The 20,606-nt window shown below is 46.1% G+C and overlaps 1 protein-coding gene across 2 annotated transcripts in view; it reads right to left on the minus strand.

Moving 5' to 3' along the window:
• Positions 1-1,119: 1,119 nt before the first annotated feature.
• Positions 1,120-20,606, minus strand: part of FGFRL1 (fibroblast growth factor receptor like 1) — a 181,004-nt gene continuing 161,517 nt past the window's right edge. For both annotated transcript variants that reach the window (XM_081191723.1, XM_081191724.1), the window contains exons 5-7: positions 9,309-9,593; positions 4,263-4,616; positions 1,120-2,714 (exon numbers count right to left, since the gene is read on the minus strand). In XM_081191723.1, the coding sequence (XP_081047849.1) occupies positions 2,290-2,714; positions 4,263-4,616; positions 9,309-9,593 (1,064 nt within the window). In that variant the 3' untranslated portion in view covers positions 1,120-2,289. The remainder of the gene's footprint in view (positions 2,715-4,262; positions 4,617-9,308; positions 9,594-20,606) is intronic.

A 20,606-nucleotide genomic window follows, 5' to 3' on the forward strand; every position in this document is an offset into this window, starting at 1 on the left:
GGAACTTGTGCTGCGCTCCGAAGGCTTTGGGTTCTTTTTGCTGAAGCCAGGATAGCAAGACTCTCCTGGCTTCAGCAGAGAGCGAGAAATGGAAGGAGCTCCGTTTCTCCTGCCGCTTCGCTGAAGGGGCACTGAGCAGAGAGGGGGAGATATTTTTTTTCCTCCTGTTCTCCCCCTCCTATGGTCCGGTGCATCCTACAGAGCGAAAAATACGGTAATTGGGTATCATGGAGGTGAGTAGAGTTCTGCCCCCCTCTTCCCCTACCCTCTCTCGGGGCAACTATCTTGCGCAGCTTACTGATGGGTTTCTGCACAGGCCCTGGAACTGAGACGAGAAGCGCATGTGCACCTCTAGTGCGGTGGTGCCGATATAGCTTGGCTGTTTTGCCTCCCCATTTTGCATTAGTTTTATCTGAAGCTACAGTATTACCCGTGCGACAGAATCACACAGAAAGGGAGCACAGAGCTTTTGGCGCCTGTTTAAAAATAACCCTAGAAGAGGTCACAACATGCCACAGACCTAAGTGAGGGAGTTGTGTCGCTAGTGGCATCGAAGGAGTCTGACATTTTACCCAGCACACAAAATGAATCTCACATGGAGGAAACTGCACTTCCCCTGCAATTAAAAAAATATATGTTGCATTGTTGGAATCCTAGAAAAATGCACTGTTTAGACAACAGATTTGCTACTCTGAGGAGGAGACTGGATGGATTCTCTGCATCACGTGAATAATGGCTGCACACTTACTGTGCAAAAAAGGGTCTTTTGGAAATACTATCCATGCAGGGGGCGTGATCTCAAATGTAAGCTCTCCTTCAGAAGTAAACTTAACCACTGTTGCATATTTGATTTTTGGCAGTTTCGTGAGTGAAATCAATAAGCACCAGCTATTTGTTTAAAGTCCCTTCTTGTTGGAAAATAATCTGTGATTTCTTTTGCAAAGAACAAGATTTGTTGAACAATCTTGAGAACAAAGACAGAAAGAAACACAGGAGAGTAGCCTAGAAAAGAAGGGGAGCAGAAAGCCATTGTAACAAACCAAACAAATATATGACATTCAAGATCCTAAATAAAGTACTGTTAAAAGCTATATATCTTATATTTGAGAACCTAGCATCTATAACAACCTGGAAAAAAATCTTTATTTTTTGATCAAAAATATGTATAGAAATGCCTGTTTTTGAGACAAATATCATACATTTTTTTTCTTTTAAAAATAAATTAAATATACATGTCTTCTGTTAAAACTCTATATAGATTTTAAAAGGTTTAGATCATTGGAAAATATGGTCCAGTTTTGCTGTATCCCCACCCCACCCCAAACTGAAATGAATTAAATAACAAAATGATCCCCCTTTCCCCTCCCTCCTCGCCCCCCATGCCCACAAGTGCATATTCAGCATATTCATAATTCCCTGGAGTCAATTTTTATTCTTCTTTTAAGAACCGTCTTTAACTTTGTTTTGTATTATCACTTGTCAGCTCAGAGGCACACCACTATAAATCTTGAAAAAATCTGACAATCGCAGACGAGGGCAGCATAATGGGATTGTGTTTCTTCCTTTCTTTCGTGTTCACAAAAACCAGCATGATTATCCTTATTATAATTAAATATAAATATAGTGAGTTGTACAACATTGTCCTTTGCTTTTGGGGCAATTGGGGGAAAGGGGAGCCAAGTCCTTTAAAAGGAAGCCGCCCCCCCCCCCCCCCGGGCCAAAGAGTGTCACCCATTCACAACTAGCTTGTTTATTGCTAACTATCAGGCAGCATTACACAACTTTAAATAGAACTCTCTCCCCCGGAAACGGCCACAGTGGCCTTTTTCGTCTTTTGCACTGTCACTCAAATGCTTCTGTGTCTAAGTTCTGCTTTGCCATCAGACCTTCTCTGCGTGTGCCAAAGGATGGAGCCACACTGGCCTCGGGCTTCCACAGGTGGCTGAAGGGCAGAAGCAGCGACCGAGGTTGGGGGTGGGCGGATAGGGTCAGGCCCAGCTTCCTTTCCCTTCTCCCTCTGGCTTTTGCAACAGGAGTTTCCCGTTTTCCAGGGGCGCAAGCATTTGCCTTTGACCTTTTGGGAATTCCTTCATCATTCCTTTGTCACAGTAACAACAAACGGCAACAGCAGCAACAACAAAACCCTTTCTCCGCATTTCTCTGCAAAAATCGCTTCTTCTTTTTTTGGGAATAATTGGTTTTGTTCAATTTGGTTTCCTTTCCCCCCCACCTTGCTGACTCAAAGAAGTCTGCACAGTGTGTACCGCAGGATAAACTCCGCGTAGCCTTTTAGCACTGGTAATGAATGTGCTGGTGTTGGTGAACTTTGCCTTCAATGTGTGAATGCGTGTGAGTGTGGATGTCCGTGTAAATCTTTGGGTACATTTTGGAAGCCATGTTTGGGGCCAGGGCAGACCCTTGGCTCAGCAGCTGCTGCTGTTGCTGCTGCTGCTGCTGGGCTCCTACATATTCCTCGTAGTTTATGGAGGAGATGCAGTCTTTGTCGGGGACTTGCGGCACACAGACCCGGTCCCGGGGGTGCGGCCTGTGCATAGGCGCTGCCGCGGGAGGAGAGCATGGCTTCTTCTTGGTCTGGCAGAGCCACAGAAGGATTGTTCCAAAGATGAAGACAGCTCCAGCTGGGATTCCAATGATCACTGGCCACGGAAGGCTGCTGGCAGAAGGAGCCACGGGAGGGCTGGGTGGCTTAGGATCTGGACAGACCATTGCACGGGAACAGAAAGAGAGAGCAAGAGAGCAAAAAGGTTAATTAGAAGCAGGCCAGGGAGATTCAGATCAGATGCCAGGCACACAGAAGCTTGCACACGCTCTCCTGAATTGTGTTTTACCTACATTGGCTCCCAGTACGTTTCCGAGCACAATTCAAAGTGTTGGTGCTGACCTTTAAAGCCCTAAACGGCCTCGGTCCTGTATACCCGAAGGAGCGCCTCCACCCCCATCGTTCAGCCCGGATACTGAGGTCCAGCTCCGAGGGCCTTCTGGCGGTTCCCTCAATGCAAGAAGCCAAGTTACAGGGAACCAGGCACAGGGCCTTCTCGGTGGTGGCACCCGCCCTGTGGAAGGCCCTCCCACCAGATGTCAAAGAGAACAACTACCACCAGACTTTTAGAAGACATCTGAAGGCAGCCCTAAGTTCTTCCTAATGTTTAGGTGGAATCTTCTTTCTTGTAGTTTGGATCCATTGCTCCGTGTCCACTTCTCTGGAGCAGCAGAAAACAACCTTTCTCCCTCCTCCCTCCTGACGGGTCCTTCGTCAGGCTTAATGATTTTAGATGATGATTCATGGCAATGTCTTCGTAATGGTTTTTAGAATTAATAATAATCTTCAGATGTCTGTAATAGAACTTGAGACTAAAGGGGCAAGTAGCTAACGCTGAGCAAGATATGCTTAGTATAATCTGTTGTAATCTTGGACTATATTCTTTTTATAATTCAAATAACTTCTCTTTTTTATTTCTTGTGCTGAATTTAAATATATTGAATTTGGACTACTATTTATTCCAGTTTTGAAATTGTTATACTGAAGTTATGGGTGAATGGTAAGGTTGTATAACATACTGGTTTTTTAAACAATATTTCGTACCTTATCTGAGGCACTATTATTGGTACAGGGTTTTGTGTTAAGATTACAAATGTTTATTCACTGAAGACGCCTTGTTGAAATGCACCTGGCTGGTTCATCTAAGAAGAACTCACTTTCTTGGCATTTGACCTATAAGCAGAATATGAGAGGGAATTCTTGATGCTTGTCTGTAGGGTGTATTTCGTGGTGTTATGTGCTGAAGTTCTCACCCTGGGCCAGCAGGGGGATACTGTAGACAGTTATGCAAATAAGGGATTGAAAGTGACGTTCAGTGATTGGATAGTTTTAGAAAATTGTTACAGTTACGTTGTACTGGAGCTCTATATAAGCAGGCTGACTGAACCCTTCAGTTCAGTTCTGTCCTGGCCTATGAATAAACAAGAGCTGTTTGAAGAACCGCTGTGTCGTCTGATATGTTCACCCACATCTTAACACATGGAATATTAGACATTATCTTCACGTTTCTGACCTACAGTTGAGTATTTTACCTTAGCTTTGTCTTTTTGAAGTGGTGTTCTGTACAGGAGAGTGGAACTTTCTGTGTAGGCTTTGCCTTAGAACTCAGCCAGGCCATTTTAATGGCCACAACAATAAACTCCAGGAACGAATGAAGGACAGGCTAGTGCTCAATAAACAAGGGAATAACCTAGCACCTCACCTGGTAGCACTGTGAGAAATGCGCTTCGGAAGCTGTATCCCATGGTGTTTGCCCCTAGGCAGATGTACATTCCAGCATCCTCTTCCTTAGCCCTTGTGATCATGAGCTTGTTCAGGTAGGAGCCATCAGGACGGGACCAGACCTCTCCCGTAGGCAGCACCACAAACTTCTGCCCCCCAACATCGATGGTGGAATTGTATTTGTTCTCAGTGCCATACTCCACTCTCTTCAGCCACTGAATGACAGGCTTGACGTCACTCCTCACCTTACACTGAAACGAGGTTGTCCCCCCATAGTCTACCGTTGTGTTCACAGGATGTGTCCCGGTAAGAATTGGCTTGGATCTTGTTCTCTCTGGAAGTAAGAACAAACCGGTTAGAGTCCGCGACCAGAAGGAGGAGGAATATCAGGAAGAATGGAATAAATTTAATGATTATTTAGCTAAATTTGTTAAGTTAAATTAGCCGGAATAGCTTCCAGATTTTTAATGGGCTTAGGATTGTATTTATGTTAAGTGATAAAATATTATGTTTAATACTATAAGGAGAAGATTTAAAGATGTTAATGTTTAAGTTAAATTCTATAAAAGTTGGGATTTGGAAAACCGTTATAAGGACATGCAATGAAATTCAACGAAGGGGAAACGAGGAAGTCACTCTACAAAGTTAATAACTGTTATTTCTAATAAGGTTATGATTTATGTTTGTTATGTTTGGCATGTTTGTTTGTTTTGTGTGTTTGTTTGTCTATAACATTGTAAAAACCAATAATTTTTTTGTGGGGGGGGGGAGGAAGTAAGAACAAACCAAACAACTTTTTTTAATGTATTCAGAAATCTTCCTTCTGATGGACTATGACGGACTGTTAACAGAACTCTGGATTCCCCCTCACCTTTAGGCACAGTATGCTTTTAAGCTGCTTCACATATGCATTGAGCATGCAGACTATGGGGCTACTTTACACGTGAGGGGTCATCTGACCAATCCTTCCTTCCTTCCTTCCTTCCTTCCTTCCTTCCTTCCTTCCTTCCTTCCTTCCTTCCTTCCTTTATAATGCTGTTAAATCATCCACACTTCTATGTGGTCCATTACCAGCAAAATCCAACACTGTCACATTTCACTTCAAAAGGGGAAACATCCCCAAAATGTGGGGAATGGTGAAAAGAGGTCAAAAGGTAAAATCGCGAGAGTCAAACCTCTGCAAAACTCTTGGGAGTTGTTTAAAACCACAATGTTAGAAGCACAAGGGTCAAGAAAACGCCAGTGTGGTTAATGAGCAGTGTCAAAGTAGCTATAAGAGGCAAGAAGGCTTCTTTTAGAAAATGGAAACCTTTCTGTTTCTGTTTAGATTAGTTTGTTTTTTTATTGTATTGTATTATGAAAAGCCTTAATAAAATCTTACTACTACTAATAGAAATCTAGTCTGAATGAGAACTAAAAGGAATGTAAATGTTGACAAAGGAAATGCAAGGAGACAATAAGGGATGCTTTAAAAAAAGAGACAATACATTAGTAGCAGGAGACTGGCACTTGGACCTTTGGATGTCAAGAGAGTCAAAGATGTGCTAAAGGAAGATAAGGAGATTACAGAGAGGATGAAGGAATTCTTTGCAAGTCTTCACAGTAGAAGATACAGGTCAGATCCCTGTGGCTTAACTAATTTTCACAATAAGGGAGTCTGAGGAACTCAGACAAATATTGGTGCTGAGACACAAAGTTCTGGCCTTGTTGACAAAAGCAAAACTGACAAATTACCAGGTCTGGATGGCATCCAGCTGATAGTGCTTAAAGAACTCAATTACGAAATTCCTGATCTTCTAACAAAAACATGCAACTTGTCTCTAAGATCAGCCTCCGCATCTGAGGACAGGAAAATGGTCAACATAACACCAATTTTTAAAAAGGGTATCCAAAGGGGGGTGGGGAATTGGCTGGAAATTGCAGGCCAGTTAGCTTAACATCCATCCTAGGAAAACTGGTGTGAAGTATTGTTAAAGATAAAGCAACCAACCACATAGAAGAGCAAGCCCCAGAGAAACCACAATGGTTCTGCTTCACACCCTCCCCAAGTGCCTTGCACTGCGATAATGCCGCTTGCTTGCTTGCCTGAATGGAGGATGGAAAAGAATGTGCAGGAACCTGTTTTTTGCATGGCTGAAATGTGGCCTACAAAAGTACCGTATTTTTCGCTCTATAGGACGCACTTTTCCCCCTCCAAAAATTAAGGGGAAATGTGTGTGCGTCCTATGGAGCGAATGCAGGCTCCTTTGTTCAGCGAAAGCAACGCGAAGCCTCCGAAGCACAGAGGGAGCGCTCCCTCCGCGCTCCGGAGGCTTCGCGTTGCTTTCGCTGAAGCCTGGAGAGCGAGAGGGGCCGGTGCATACCGACCCCTCTCACTCTCCAGGCTTCAGGGATAGCCACCTGAAGCCTCTGGAAGGCAGCGGGAGGTCCCGCTGCGCTCCGGAGGCTTCAGGTTCCTTTTGCTGAAGCCAGGAGAGCAAGACTCTCCTGGCTTCAGCAGAGAGGGAGAGCTGCGCAGCGCTCCTTCAGCAAAGCGGGAGGAGAAATGGAAGGGGCTCCGTTTCTCCTGCCGCTTCGCTGAAGGGGCGCTGAGCAGAGAGGGGGAGAATTTTTTTTTCTTGTTCTCCCCCTCTAAAACAAGGTGTGTCCTATGGTCGGGTACATCCTATAGAGCGAAAAATACGGTAAGCATTTCCTCTGTTGCCCACTTATATTTGGTCTCTGGTCCTGCCCAGCCCTGCCAGGTGGCCCCTAAAAGGTTATCCATGCAGCCCTCGGGCTGTTAAAAGGTTTTCCATCCCTGCCGTAAATTATACTAACACGTTTGTGGCAGACACAAGCTGGAAAGAGTTACATTTTGATAAGCAGGTGACAAGTGACCAGTAGCTTAGAGAGAAGGGTTAAGTGAGGAAATGGAGTAAATCCTGAACTACTCCTCAGCCTTCTGCCAAAATATTAAGAAACCCTTCAAACCTTTATCTGCCTAAGTCTGGCAACTTTCATTCTTAGCCTGCCAAAGCTCATGAAAACAAAGGATATCTACATCTTTGGCTTGATAAAAGCCAAGATAAATGGGGGGGGGGGGGCAGAAGAGAACTTGTTACAAGTGCTGCCTGGTTTTGATGAAGTAAAAATGCCGCCTCTGACATTAAGATGAGGCTTGATTCATTTCCATGTCTCTGCTCCCGGTTTCAATGTAAACACATGTTTTTATTGCCTCCACAGAGCTGCCTCTTCATCATTACCAGATGTCCGGCAGGTTTGTATACTCAACACAAAACAGAATCCTGCCACATGTGCTTTTCATTCACATTTTTACACAGAAAAAGAGTTATCATTGAGCAGATGATTCCCTTTGGATGTGGGAATTTCCACAGCAGAACTAATTTTATTACGCCAAAAACCAAGGGGTACAAATCAGATCTATTAAATCAATGAGAGTGGTGGTGCTCACTTCAGTGGACATACATACTGTCGAAGCAGACAATATAATGGCACTGCCATAAGGTCACATTGTGCATGGTACTGCAGGTTAGTAACTGTTATGTTCCATCCTAAGCAACACCTAGGAAAAGCACGTAGCAGATAGCAGATACCATGTGGCCCATTGGTTGTTGGGCAGAACATCAGAGCTTTCCTCCTGCAGTCTCTCTTCTAGTATAATAATAATAGTCTTCTGAGTCAACATAGAGTAATGTTGTAACACCAGATCATGATTTGGCACAGAAAACAAATGAGATGGAGGAGACAGTTCACAAAATCACAAGGGAAGGCAGTGATAGTGGTGACGTGGGAATGATCTAATCACCCACAAGCCTTACATTTTCAATAATTCAAGTGATGAGATTCTACCATTTCTCTTCAGTGACTTTTAGCTCCCCCAATTATTAGCATTTCTGTCACTGAGCCCAAAACACAAAGCACTGCCGATATGAAAAAGGAACGTTTTCCGGTGTTCCTTTACGTGATAAAAACGTCAACGCACAATTACCACCTCTTCAAATACTTTTCATTTTGACAAATTATAGCTTTCTGTTAGAGTGGATCCCTACTCATCGACTCTCCTGACAGCAGAGTATCCGTTTAGGGTTAGCATATCTGTCCCAAGAGTTCTGCTGCTAAGATTTTGTAATCGTTTTATGGGTCCAAAATCAGGAACAGTTCCAGGCATCCCAGGTCTTCCCAATTGCTTAGCCTCTTTTTACAGACTCGACCCGGTCAGATAGCTGTGAAAAGTTCTGATTAGCTTCGTCTACATTTCTGGTCTATATCTGAGCCAATAAAACTTATCTCTGTGCACACACTACCTCTCTAAATGTTGTTGGGTCCACTACAGTATTTACATCACAAAGAGGTGTAGAGTTTGGGGATCATCATTGTATGCGTTTCATTTCTGAGTCCTAAGCCTGGAAGCAAACCCATCTGATTTAAGTGGGACTTACCGTATTTTTCGCTCTATAGTACACACTTTTTCCTCTCCAAAAATTGAGGGGAAATGTGTGTGCGTCCTATGGAGCGAATGCAGGCTCCTTGACTTCAACAATAGCAACGCTAAGCCTCCGAAGGGCAGAGGGAACATGCCCTCCATGCTCCAAAGGTTTTGCGTTGCTTTCGCTGAAGCCTGGAGAGTGAGAGGCGTCGGTGCGCACCGACCCCTCTCACTCTCCAGGCTTCAGGGATAGCCGTGCGCAGCCCCTCCGGCAGGGAGAGGCTGCACGTGGCTATGGCTTCTTTAGCCCTGTGCAGCTTCTCCCGGGAGGGAGAGGTTGCGTGGGGCTAAAGAGGAAGCCAAAGCAGCCAGCTAGATCCATCCCGCTGGCTACCTTGGCTTGTGACATAGCCACGCGCAACCCCTCCGGCAGGGAGAGGTTGCGCGCATCCTGTACACTGCTCTTTGGGGCTGGGGTGGAAATAAGATTATTTTTCTTGATTTCCCCCCCTAAAAACTGGGTGCGCACTATGGTCCGGTGCGCCCTATGGAGCGGAAAAATACGGTACATCCAGGTGAGGATGCTTCAGTACTTACGTATCACTTCAACTTTGTAGGTAGCGTTGATTTCCCCAATTCTGTTGAATACTCGGCAGGTGTACTTCCCACTGTCCTCTGGCTTCAGGTTCTTCAAATTCAGCGTCCACTTCTTCCTTTTGTTCTCCCCCATCACCTGCGGCATAAGAGGCTTGTTGTCTTTTAACCAGCTGATGTCCGGGCGAGGATTCCCGCTAGCCATGCATTTCAAGCGGACCGAACTCCCGACAGGTCGGGCAATCACTCTCCTTCTCATTTTGGCCGGCTGAGTGAACCGAGGGCGAGCTGCAAAGGCAAGCAAGGCATCAAGGGGGGGAAGAAAACTGCCAAAATGGAATAATAATAATAATAATAATAATAATAATAATAATAATAATAATTTATTATTTATGTCCTGCCCATCTGGCTGAGTTTCCCCAGCCACTCTGGGCGGCTCCCAATCAAGTGTTAAAAACAATACAGCGCTACATATTAAAAACTTCCCTGAACAGGGCTGCCTTAAGATGTCTTCTGAATGTCAGGTAGTTGTTTATCTCTTTGACATCTGATGGGAGGGCGTTCCACAGGGCGGGCGCCACTACCGAGAAGGCCCTCTGTCTGGTTCCCTGTAGCCTCACTTCTCGCAGAGAGGGAACCGCCAGAAGGCCTTCGGCGCTGGACCTCAAGTGTCCGGACAGAACGATGGGGGTGGAGACGCTCCTTCAGGTATACAGGTCGTTTAGGGCTTTAAAGGTCAGCACCAACACTTTGAATCGTGCTCGGAAACGTACTGGGTATACAGTGAGTCAGAGGATTATGCCCATGAGCAACGAAAGCCAAATCTATAAGGCACTAAGCTACACAGGTGACGCAGAGTCCATCATCCTACAAACCTTACAGTTCTTTAGTGCTAACATTTGGGAACCTTCCAAAACCATCAACACAAGGAAGAATCAGAAGCACACAGAACCATAGTATGAGATAGGTACAGCATTATTGTTATACATGTGCACATTGCATTTTACCAAGTTCCTGCTTATCGCAGCTTCTTTCTCCTAACAAGAATTATAGGCCAAGTACCAGGCTTTCCACCAAGTACCAAGCTTGCTTTGAAAAGCACTCAATTTGTCTGAGCTACCTCACAGAACCCTGTGTGTGTGCGCGCGCACACACGCGTGTGCACGCACGCACACACACACACACAGATTGTATCAAAGCTTTTTCAAAGATAGCTAATAAAAACCCATGGACTACCTTTATCCTTTTCAAAAATCTATCTGTGATACTCCAGATCCATTTCAATCAGGGTTTAGGCCTGGTTTTGGTATGGGAAATTCCTTGATCACCCTGTATGATCATCTCTGTTGGGAGAGAGACAGGAACCGTGTGCCCTTGTTAATTCTTCCTGATATCTAAGCAGCCTTTGATACCGTCGACCGTGGCATTCTTCTGAAGTGACTGTCCAAGCTGGGTTGGGTGGCACCAATCCAGTTCTACCTGGGTTATTTTCTGAGGGTGGTGCCATGAGTTTTGCTTTTATCCCCCCATGCTTTTTTAACACCTACATGAAACCAGTGAGTGGCGTCATCTGGAGTTGGAGAGTAAGTTGTCAACAATACACTGATGATATAGAGCTCTTCTTTGCACCTGCCATCTTATAACATAAGTGCTCTTAAAATTAAACACTCTGAATGTACTAATTTTAATTTCTGAGATACGTTGATATGTGTGCATTCTATAAAGGTAAAGGACCCCTGGACGGTTAAGTCCAGTCAAAGGTGATTATGAAATGCAGCGCTCATCTCGCTTCAGGCCGAGGGAGCTGGCGTTTGTCCACAGACAGCTTTCCAGGTCATGTGGCCAGCAGGACTAAACCGCTTCTGGCACAACGGAACACCGTGATGGAAACCAGAGCACACAGAAATGCCGTTTACCTTCCAGCCACAGCGGTACCTATTTATCTACTTGCACTGGCGTGCTTTCATACTGTTAGGTTGGCAGGAGCTGGGAGAGAGCAACGGGAGCTCACTCTGTCGCAGGGATTCGAACCACCAACCTTCCGATCGGCAAGCCCAAGAGGCTCAGTGGTTTAGACCACAGTGCCACCTGCTTCCCTACACATTGATACCTCACTGGATCACTTATTTTACAAAGATGGGCTGAAAAAATTAGAATGAAGAGATGAATAGATCTTTTTCTGATCAATAAAGCAATCCATAGGTGTGTGCTGCAGGGAAAGGTGGACCGTGCCAAGTTCATTCCCATAGGGGCTTCTCGCAATTCCAGCATGCAGCTGGGCAAATGTAATCTGCCTACATGCAGGGGACGGAATGGAGACAGATATGCCCTCCTCCCAGCCATTCTTCCTTATCTTCAGGCCAAACAACAAAACAGAGTGTGGCGGCTCCTCTTTCCCAATACAGAACGTGGAAACGGAAAGGATATGCGTAGCTCTCACTATGTGAGCAGGCTTTAAAGCGCAGACTTTCCCTCATAACCTCATCTCCGTTCCCCCTCCTGTTCAGCCTGTCCATCTATTCTCACACACTGACCTCATATTTCGGATACATCTGATGGGGGAATCCAGCTCAAACATCTCCCTTATGTACATTGTACCTCCAGGAACATTTTTAGCCAGAGCAGCAAGTGTCCCCTTCTCCACCCCACCCTGACATTCTGGGTCTCGGCCACGTCAGGATATTTTATTTCAAACTCTTTCTTGCGCAGCACAGAAATGCTTTGCTCTCTGCTCATGGGCTTTCATGTGTAACCCAATGAACGGGAGTGACTCCGGCATTCAACGACCTAGCAGACAGCTGGAGTGACAAGTGTGATATCCTAGCTCATTCTGTAGGGACTGGTGTGTAAATGTGTAGGTATTCCCCAGATCATCTCCCTGAAAGCGGGAGGCATCCCTTGCAGCGAAAACAATCACGCTCCATGGGAGCTTCAAAAGACAACCCCGTTTGTCAGCAGAACTATTAGATGTCTGAGCAACACCACACCAACCAATCTAGAAGGTAAAAATCCCAGCCCTGCTAAAGCAACTGTTAAGGAAAAGGTTCTTAAGGAAAAAGAAGTCCAACTAGAAAGGGAAGAGATGGAAATTACCACATGTCTCATCAATATTTGCAGCCCCTAATGGGTTTTTTTTGGGGGGGGGAGGTTGAGTCTACACTGGTTTATCCTGCATGCTTCTGCCTTATGTTACCTTCTTTCCTTCAAAATAACTCTAAAAACCCTGGCTTTATGATAAAGCTACAATTCAGTGGTACCTCGGGTTACATACACTTCAGGTTGCATACGCTTCAGATTACAGACTCCGCTAACCCAGAAATATTACCTCGGGTTAAGAACTTTGCTTCAGGATGAGAACAGAAAGTGTGCTCCGGCAGTGTGGCGGCAGCAGGAGGCCCCATTAGCTAAAGTGGTGCTTCAGGTTAAGAACAGTTTCAGGTTAAGAACAGACCTCCAGAGCGAATTAAGTTCTTAACCCGAGGTATCACTGTACAATGAAATCCTGAGATCAGGTAACTCTGTAATAGCTAACTTTGCTGGCTTACTTAGTGTTGCCCCCAACATGTAATCGATGGTCTGTAGTTTGCCTCCTCCCATCCTCTCCTCATTTCTGCCCTAAGCAAGTTTAGTCAAGTTTAAGGTGCTGGTTTTAACCTTTAAAGCCCTATACGGCCTAGGACCCTCGTACCTACGGGACCGCCTCTCCTGGTATGTCCCACGGAGGACCTTACGGTCTTCAAATAGAAACATCTTAGAGATCCCAGGCCACAGAGAGGTTAGGCTGGCCTCAACCAGAGCCAGGGCATTTTTGGCCATGGCCCCGATCTGGTGGAACGCTCTGTAACAAGAGACTAGGGCCCTGCGGGACTTGACATCTTTCCGCAGGGCCTGCAAGACAGAGCTGTTCCACCAGGCCTTTGGCCAAGGCACAGTCTGACCCCCTCTCTCCTTCTGTAATCCTCATAGAACTCTAGCCCAATGGTTGCCATTAATTTGATTCTGAATTGATTTTAGAATGAATTGATTTTAGAATATATTTCTATTAATTGACTGTGATTTTATGTAAACTGTGCTATTTTTACTGTTGTTAGCCGCTCTGAGCCTGGCTTTGGCTGGGGAGGGCAGGATATAAATAAAATATTAGTAGTAGTAGTAGTAGTAGTAGTAGTAGTAGTAGTAGTACTCATCTTACTCACAACAATCAGAAACGAAAGCAATACTTTTGGAGTGTGCTCGCTCTCTCTCTCTCTCTCTCTCTCTCTCTCTCTCTCTCTCTCTCTCAAATAGGTAAAGTGATTACCTGCCTCACCTAAGCTGCTCTCCATTTCTCTGTATGTTACACTGAAGCCAGATCAAACAGTTGTGAAATTTCTCCCCCAGGAAAAAAAATGGAATGCAAATTGGGGGGTGGGGAAAAGAAAGGATGCCAAGTTAACAAAGGAGAAAGAAAGAAAGAAAGAAAGAAAGAAAGAAAGAAAGAAAGAAAGAAAGAAAGAAAGAAAGAAAGAAAGAAAGGCAATGAAAGGGGGAGTTATCTTTCTTTTCTGTAAACACCTGCTCCAAAATCTGTATAATTTGCTGACGCTTTGCTAGCTAGACCAAAAGGGTCAAAGGATTTTTGTACAAAGCACCTCGTATTTCATGTTCTTTTTTCAAGTGTTCCACTACACATCCCTGGGAATTTGCTTTGTAATCCAGAATGAGGCAGCCAGGCTGGTGACTGGGAGTGGCCGCCAGGACCCTATACCGTATTTTTCGATCCATAAGACGCACCAGACCACAAGACAGACCTAGTTTTTGGAGGAGGAAAACAAGAAAAAAAATATTCTGAATCTCAGAAGCCAGAACAGCAAGAGGGATCACTGCGCAGTGAAAGCAGCAATCCCTCTTGCTGTTCTGGCTTCTGGGATAGCTGCGCAGCCTGCATTCGCTCCATAAGACGCACACACATTTCCCCTTACTTTTTAGGAGGGAAAAGTGAGTCTTATAGAGCAAAAAATATGGTAACACAGGTCCTAAAGGATCTTCACTGGCTCACAGTATGTTTCTGAGCACAAGTCAAAATGTTGGTGCTGACCTAAATGGCCTTGGCCCAGTGTACCTGAAGGAGCGTCTTCACCCCCATTGTTCAGCCCAGATCATGGGAAGCCAAATAATTTAAACAACTAAAAGATGCCGTGTGCTAACATGGTAGGCCATATGCGTTTCCTGACTAGCTGTTAGATCCCTGTATACAAGCAAAATATCTGACAAAAGCAAAGGATAACATTTAGAAATACAAAGTTGTGATTGTTTTTCTAGTAGCACTATTACATTTTATTTCATTGGTGATTGCTCATGCCATGACTTGACTTTATAAAGCGTGTTCTCCCTAGCAGAGAGCACGTGTTGCGGTTGGGAACAGGCCACCCTCCAGTGACTAGGCAAATTTAGTTGAATCCCGACCATTTAAATGGTTAAACTGGGTTGCTGGGGTGTTTTGATTGTTGCCAATTCGGAGGAGGGGTCAGAGTCTATATATACAGGGGCCAGACGTTGGCACGGCCTCTTGGCCGTTTTGCATCGGATCACATGGAGCACTGGGACAATCTTCTCATTGTCTGGTTACATTTCTTTATTTCTTTATTTCCCCTTTCTTTTAATCCTCTCTAGTCCCTTAAATAATTTAATTCCCCCCTTTTCCTGTTCAATTTCCCACCCCACCCCTTACCCTGCCCTGTAGGAAGATTCTCCCTGTATCTGTGGCTTGCCTTTCCCAATAGTGAGAGAGCCCCCATTAGGGGCTTTCTTTCGCAAAAAGGTTTCCCCCATTTCTCTTGTTGAAATTGTGGGGCTAGTCAGGGCTGTTCCCAGCTTAGCTGATATCACTTTCGTTTATAGTATCCCCGAAGGTTGGCTTTATGGCTCCCTGTGCCTCCAAGGACTATGAGCACTCTGTATATGCTCTTGAACTATGCTGTTTCTGAACAAGTTTATTTTCTTTAAGTTTGTTTTGCCCTGATAGAGGCGACTGCCATTTTGAGATGAGCCATTGTGGCTTAGTGGCTAAAGTGCAGGACTAGGACCTGGGAGTTCATATCCCCTCTTAGCCATTGTTATAACAAAACAAAACAAACTGCTCCTTATGGGCTATTCTGTTGCTGGGCAGTTCGGCCCATTTGTGATAAATAACTTTGGGTTTCTTGAAGGGGTGCTTCCCTCTAAAAGGGCAAGCAGGGGTACCTGGACAAGCTGTGGGCTACCTCAACTCTGCTATTTCACTGGAAACATTTATGCCTGGCCTAGCAGGTGATCCTAGGGCTTTGCCCTAGAATTCGATGGCCTGGAAGCGTTTCCGGCCTGAATAGTGTCCCCATGTGGTCCATGAAGCATTGGTTTCACTGGGTCAGCGCATAGTGCCGGTAATGCCTAGGTTGCAGGATTGGTCCCTGTATGGGACAGCTGCATGCTCCCCCATTGCTATACCTGGACACTTAAGTCCTTTTGGTGGTTACCTCACTGCGAGGGATGTAATGGGTGCCATGTTTGCAATATGCAACTGGGAGAAAGCACCTTTGCGTGCCCGCATTGCAGTTTGCTCTGTGCGTTGCAGAGCACGGCGCTGCACGGGCTGCAATTGCATTGCATTGCTAGGAGATTTGCAGTTGCATTGCACGGAGTGTGTTGTTGCATTGCACGGAGTGTGTAGTTGCATTGCACGGAGTTTGTTGTTGCATTGAACAGAGGGTGTGCAGTGCACGGAGTGTGTAGTTGCATTGCATGGAGTGTAGTTGCATTGCATGAAGGGTGTGTGCATTGCAGGGAGTGTGTAGTTGCATTGCATGGAGTGCGTGTGCATTGCAGGGAGTGTGTAGTTGCATTGCATGGAGTGCGTGTGCATTGCATGGAGGGTGTAGTTGTATTGCACAGAGTGTTTTTTGTTTTGCTTTGGTTTTTTGCATTGCACGGAGTGTGTGTGCATTGCACGGAGTATGTAGTTGCATTGAACAGAGGGTGCAGTGCACGGAGTGTGTAGTTGCATTGCATGGAGTGTAGTTGCATTGCATGAAAGGTGTGTGCATTGCAGAGAGTGTGTTTTGCATTTCACGGAGTGTGTAGTTGCATTGCACAGAGGTTTTGTGTGTGCATTGCACGGAGTGTGTAGTTGCATTGCACAGAGCGTGCTTTTTGCATTGCACGGAGTGTGTAGTTGCATTGCATGGAGAGTGTGTGCACTGCACGGAGTGTGTGTTGTTTTTTTGTGTTTTTTTTTTTTTTGCATTGCACAGAGTGTGTGTCTGAAAAGGAAGCTGGCTTGGCGGCAGCTTGGTTGGGACTTCTTTAGGGGTTCTGGCCAGCGTCGGCCCTGTAAATTTACATATCATGATGGCTGCACAAGATGCCCCCTGCCCAAGCGGGGGCTGGAAGCTGGCAAGCAATAGCTCAATACCTTTTGCCCATATTCCCATTTTATTTAGGGATCCAGTTGGATATCGTTGCTAAAACATACCACTTGGCTATGGAGAAGCTGTCTGCCTTGAAGGAAGTTATTTTGTAATACTTCCTCTGTAGCAAGTGATGCTTCACCAGATCCGATCTTGCTGGGTCACTTAACTAATCTTCCCACTAGGCCAGGCTGCCTAGATTTCACCCCTCCCATATCCAAGAATCTCCTGAGGAGTCTGCTGATTCTCCAGAGAGGAGGAGGCGTGTTCTGGTCTCTACTTATTCTGCTCCAGCACCAAGTCAGTCAGTCAGTGTCGGAGAGGGAGAGAGACTGAGTGTTAGAGATCATGTGTAGAGATAAGGTTGCTGCTAAGGGCAGCTGCAGATACTCAGTGCAGTGCAGCATTTATTTATGCTTAGACCTATTAAGCTCTGTATATAGTTTGTATAGTTGTAGATAGAATAAAGAAGATATTCTACAGAGCTGCTCTCTGAGTTGTTTATATACTCAGACTCTGCTGTACTCTGCTGTGCGACGACTGTCTTTTTGTTGGAGTGAATCCGGTGCTCACAACTCTAAGCTGTGAGTCCACAGCACTTTGACCTGTTCATGTGCAGAAGGTGGTCTCTGGAAGTGCTACCCAGCTCGCCTAGCCCAGTTGGGGCTGAAGTGGATGAGTCCAGTTGGTGGCACTGGCTCAAGGGCGATGCTGACAGAGGTCCCCTTACCTTTGTGTATGCCTACCAAATGTGGTGAAGGCAGATAACAGGCGATGGTAGCAATTCCTGAATGTATGCAATAGTAGTTCGCCATGGCAGGATACCTTGAACCCGCTCAGGGATTTTCAGGTTCATGCTGGTGCTGCTGGATCTTTGCCCTTTGGTTTTTATTTCAAGGGCTGCTGGTGTGCAAAGCTATGGCCTCAAGCCTGGTGTGGTGAGGCAATCATGTGACATAACTTTTCTTGAGTTTTCCCCATTGTAGTAGCAGTTCACATGTGGCCCGAGGAGTTCAGTGACCATCGGATCTGCTTTTGGTCTGATAACCAGGTGGTGGTGAGCGTCTTGGCAAAACAGTCCTCATGCTGTAGCACAGTCTCTGCCCCTCCGCTCATGCTTTCGAGCTGCGCCACTTAAGGTTTAATATTGTGCTTTCTACTCTCCAAATTACGCTGACACTATCCGATTTTCAGATGAAGCGCTTCAGATCCTGGGCTCCAGACTCGGCTATTGCCAGACTTTTCCAGTCTTGTGGCATTTTGACAACAATTAGTAATTTCAGAGAGCGGCAGATTCCATTTCCCCTTCTGCTTTTACCTCTTATGGGAAGGCCTGGATGGATTTCTTAGCCTTAAGCTGGCAGTTCTTGGCCATTCGGAAGAATTTGCCCCCATCCTCTGAGCAGATCCTGCAGTATTTGGTCCACCTGCTGCAGATTGGGCATGCGGTTATAACTATCCGAATTCAGTCCGCTGCAATGTCTGTTTCATTGAAGCTTTAATTTTTCAGAGACCCTTGTATAAAGTTTGCAGTGCGCAGGGCCTTGGAAGGTTGGAATAGGCTCCAACCTCATAGGACAGTGGGCAGGAAGTCGGTCAATTTTTACCTATGCAGTATCTGCAACAAGTTAAAACTTGTCTGCGGGTTAAAGATCAAGGTGAGACTCCTTTCAGTAGTCCATTGCATTTTCGCACTGAGGGTTGGGGAAATGGTTGTTGGAGCCAGCACGGGGCCGAGATTCTGGAGGCTTATTGCTTCAGGACTTTTCCTTATCCTTTGGAGCTTGTCATTAGAGCTGGTAACTCTAAAACAGACTTAGTGGGCAGGAGTGCCACAATCAGGCTTCCCGCCACAGGTGAGGAGGGCCCTTGCCCGGTTATGGATAACAGAATATTTGGCTTTTTATTCCCTGGGGGCTGGCCCGCTCCTAGTGCATGAAAATGGGTTCCCGTTAGCCCGGCATCAATGTGCTTACGTCGTGCACCAGTTATTAGAGCCTGCGGCTTGCTTACCGCTGAACACTCCTCATTCCTTACGATTAGGTGCTGCTGCAAAGGCTGCACACTGGGGGCCTGTCAGTAGACAGGATTGTGAATACGGGTCATTGGAAGTCTGACGCTGACAAGGATTATATCAGGAAGTGTCACAGTGATGTCTGTGCTGATGCTTGTCTGTTGTTTCCTTTTTTCATAGGAGCAGCTGTGCACATTTGGGCCACAGCATTGTACACTAGGCTGGCAAGCATGTTGACGGGTTTGGACTGGGGCGTCATCTCAGTCTTCCTGCCCATGTGAACATATACTGGATGTCCAGATGGGGAATGCTTTGGGAGGAGATCCTTCCTTTGGTGCGGTCGAGTGTGACCTGTGCAGGTCCTCCCGCAGTGCTGGTGGTACAGCTGGGCGAGAATGTTTGCTGTCTTCCTCCAGCATAAGTTTGCATTCCTGCATGCAAGAGGGCTTGGATTGAGTTGATGGCAGCTCTCCCTGGACTCAAAATAATTTAAGGCATTGGTTCAAGGTGGTCTGGAGGGGGGGTTGGAGGACCTGTCCCCTCCAATGCGCAAAGATGTTCCATTAAGGGAATCCAAGGATTTGCCATGCTTTTGTCGACCCCTTTTGAGGGGTAGGGCCATGCAAGAGTCCCTGGGAGCATTTGGGGTGAGCTTGAGTCTGATCCTGGTTCATTCCTCCCCCATGCTGTTTATTGGAACTGACGATATGGTGGGGCCCAGTCGTCAGTGCTGCCCTGCTGAGGTCAGGTGCAGCTAGTCGGGAACCAATGCCTAGACAAACTACCACCGAGCAGGCCAGAAAGCATGTTAATAAGGCGGTGGATAATAGAATAAAATAAATAAAGTAAATAAAATAACAAATAAAATAAAATAGGTCCTTGCTTTAGGTGGTTCTGTAATATTGCACCCTCCTAATTTTCTTCAAGGCTATTGCCCTCTTTAGGGCAGATGGGGTGCATCTTTCCCCTATGGGGAACGACACCTGGCGGGATGCGATTGCCTTGGGATTCATTACTCCCCCACAATGTTTGCTGGTACTGACGATATGGTGGGGCCCAGTCGTCAGTGCTGCCCTGCTGAGGTCAGGTGCAGCTAGTCGGGAACCAATGCCTAGACAAACGTACCACCAAGAAGGCCGGAAAGCATGTTAATAAGGCAGTGGAAATAAAATACAGGTCGTTGGAAATCGAATGCATTCAAAGATTATGTTCGTTAACATTATTGGTGTCTTACAATTTTTGCTTGTTTCATCTTATTTATCAGGTTTAGCGGTGACCCGTGTTTGGATTGTGGGGCACAGTATCGTCCATTGGGCTGGCGTCGCAGCACGGCAATCTGGATTGGGTCCAGATTTCGGCTTTCCTCCACATATTCGCTTGTCTTGGCTGTCCAGACGTGGGATGTGCTGGTCGGAGTTCCTGCCAAGTATCCGGAGGCAGTTGCTCTTGGAGGGGCCGCCAGCTGCTATTGTGGTGCAGCTTGGTGAGAACGACCTGGTGCCCATGGACTGTTTGTCACTACGTGCTGCAATTTTGGGTGACCTGGAGACGCTGCGTGCAATGGTGCCGACAGCGAAAATTTTTTGGTCAAAGCTTTTGCAACGCTGCGTTTGGAAGGGCAGTCGTTGCCCGGCTGCCACTGAAAGGGCCCGAAAACGCATCAATTCTGCTGTGGTCAAAAAAGTTTTGGAGCTGGTGGCGATGCAATTTCCCACCCCGAGATTCTTTTTGAGAGGCCATCCTTTTTCCAAGCTGATGGCATGCACCTTTCCGCTTCAAGGAATGAGGCTTGGATTGGTGCGGTGGTGACCAAGCTGAGGTCTTGGTTGGGGCTGCGAGTGGTTTGGCGGTGAGCTGAGGGCT

The sequence above is a fragment of the Podarcis bocagei genome (genome assembly GCF_964188305.1).
Source record: "Podarcis bocagei genome assembly, chromosome: 4".
NCBI classification, from domain to species: Eukaryota; Metazoa; Chordata; class Lepidosauria; order Squamata; family Lacertidae; genus Podarcis; species Podarcis bocagei.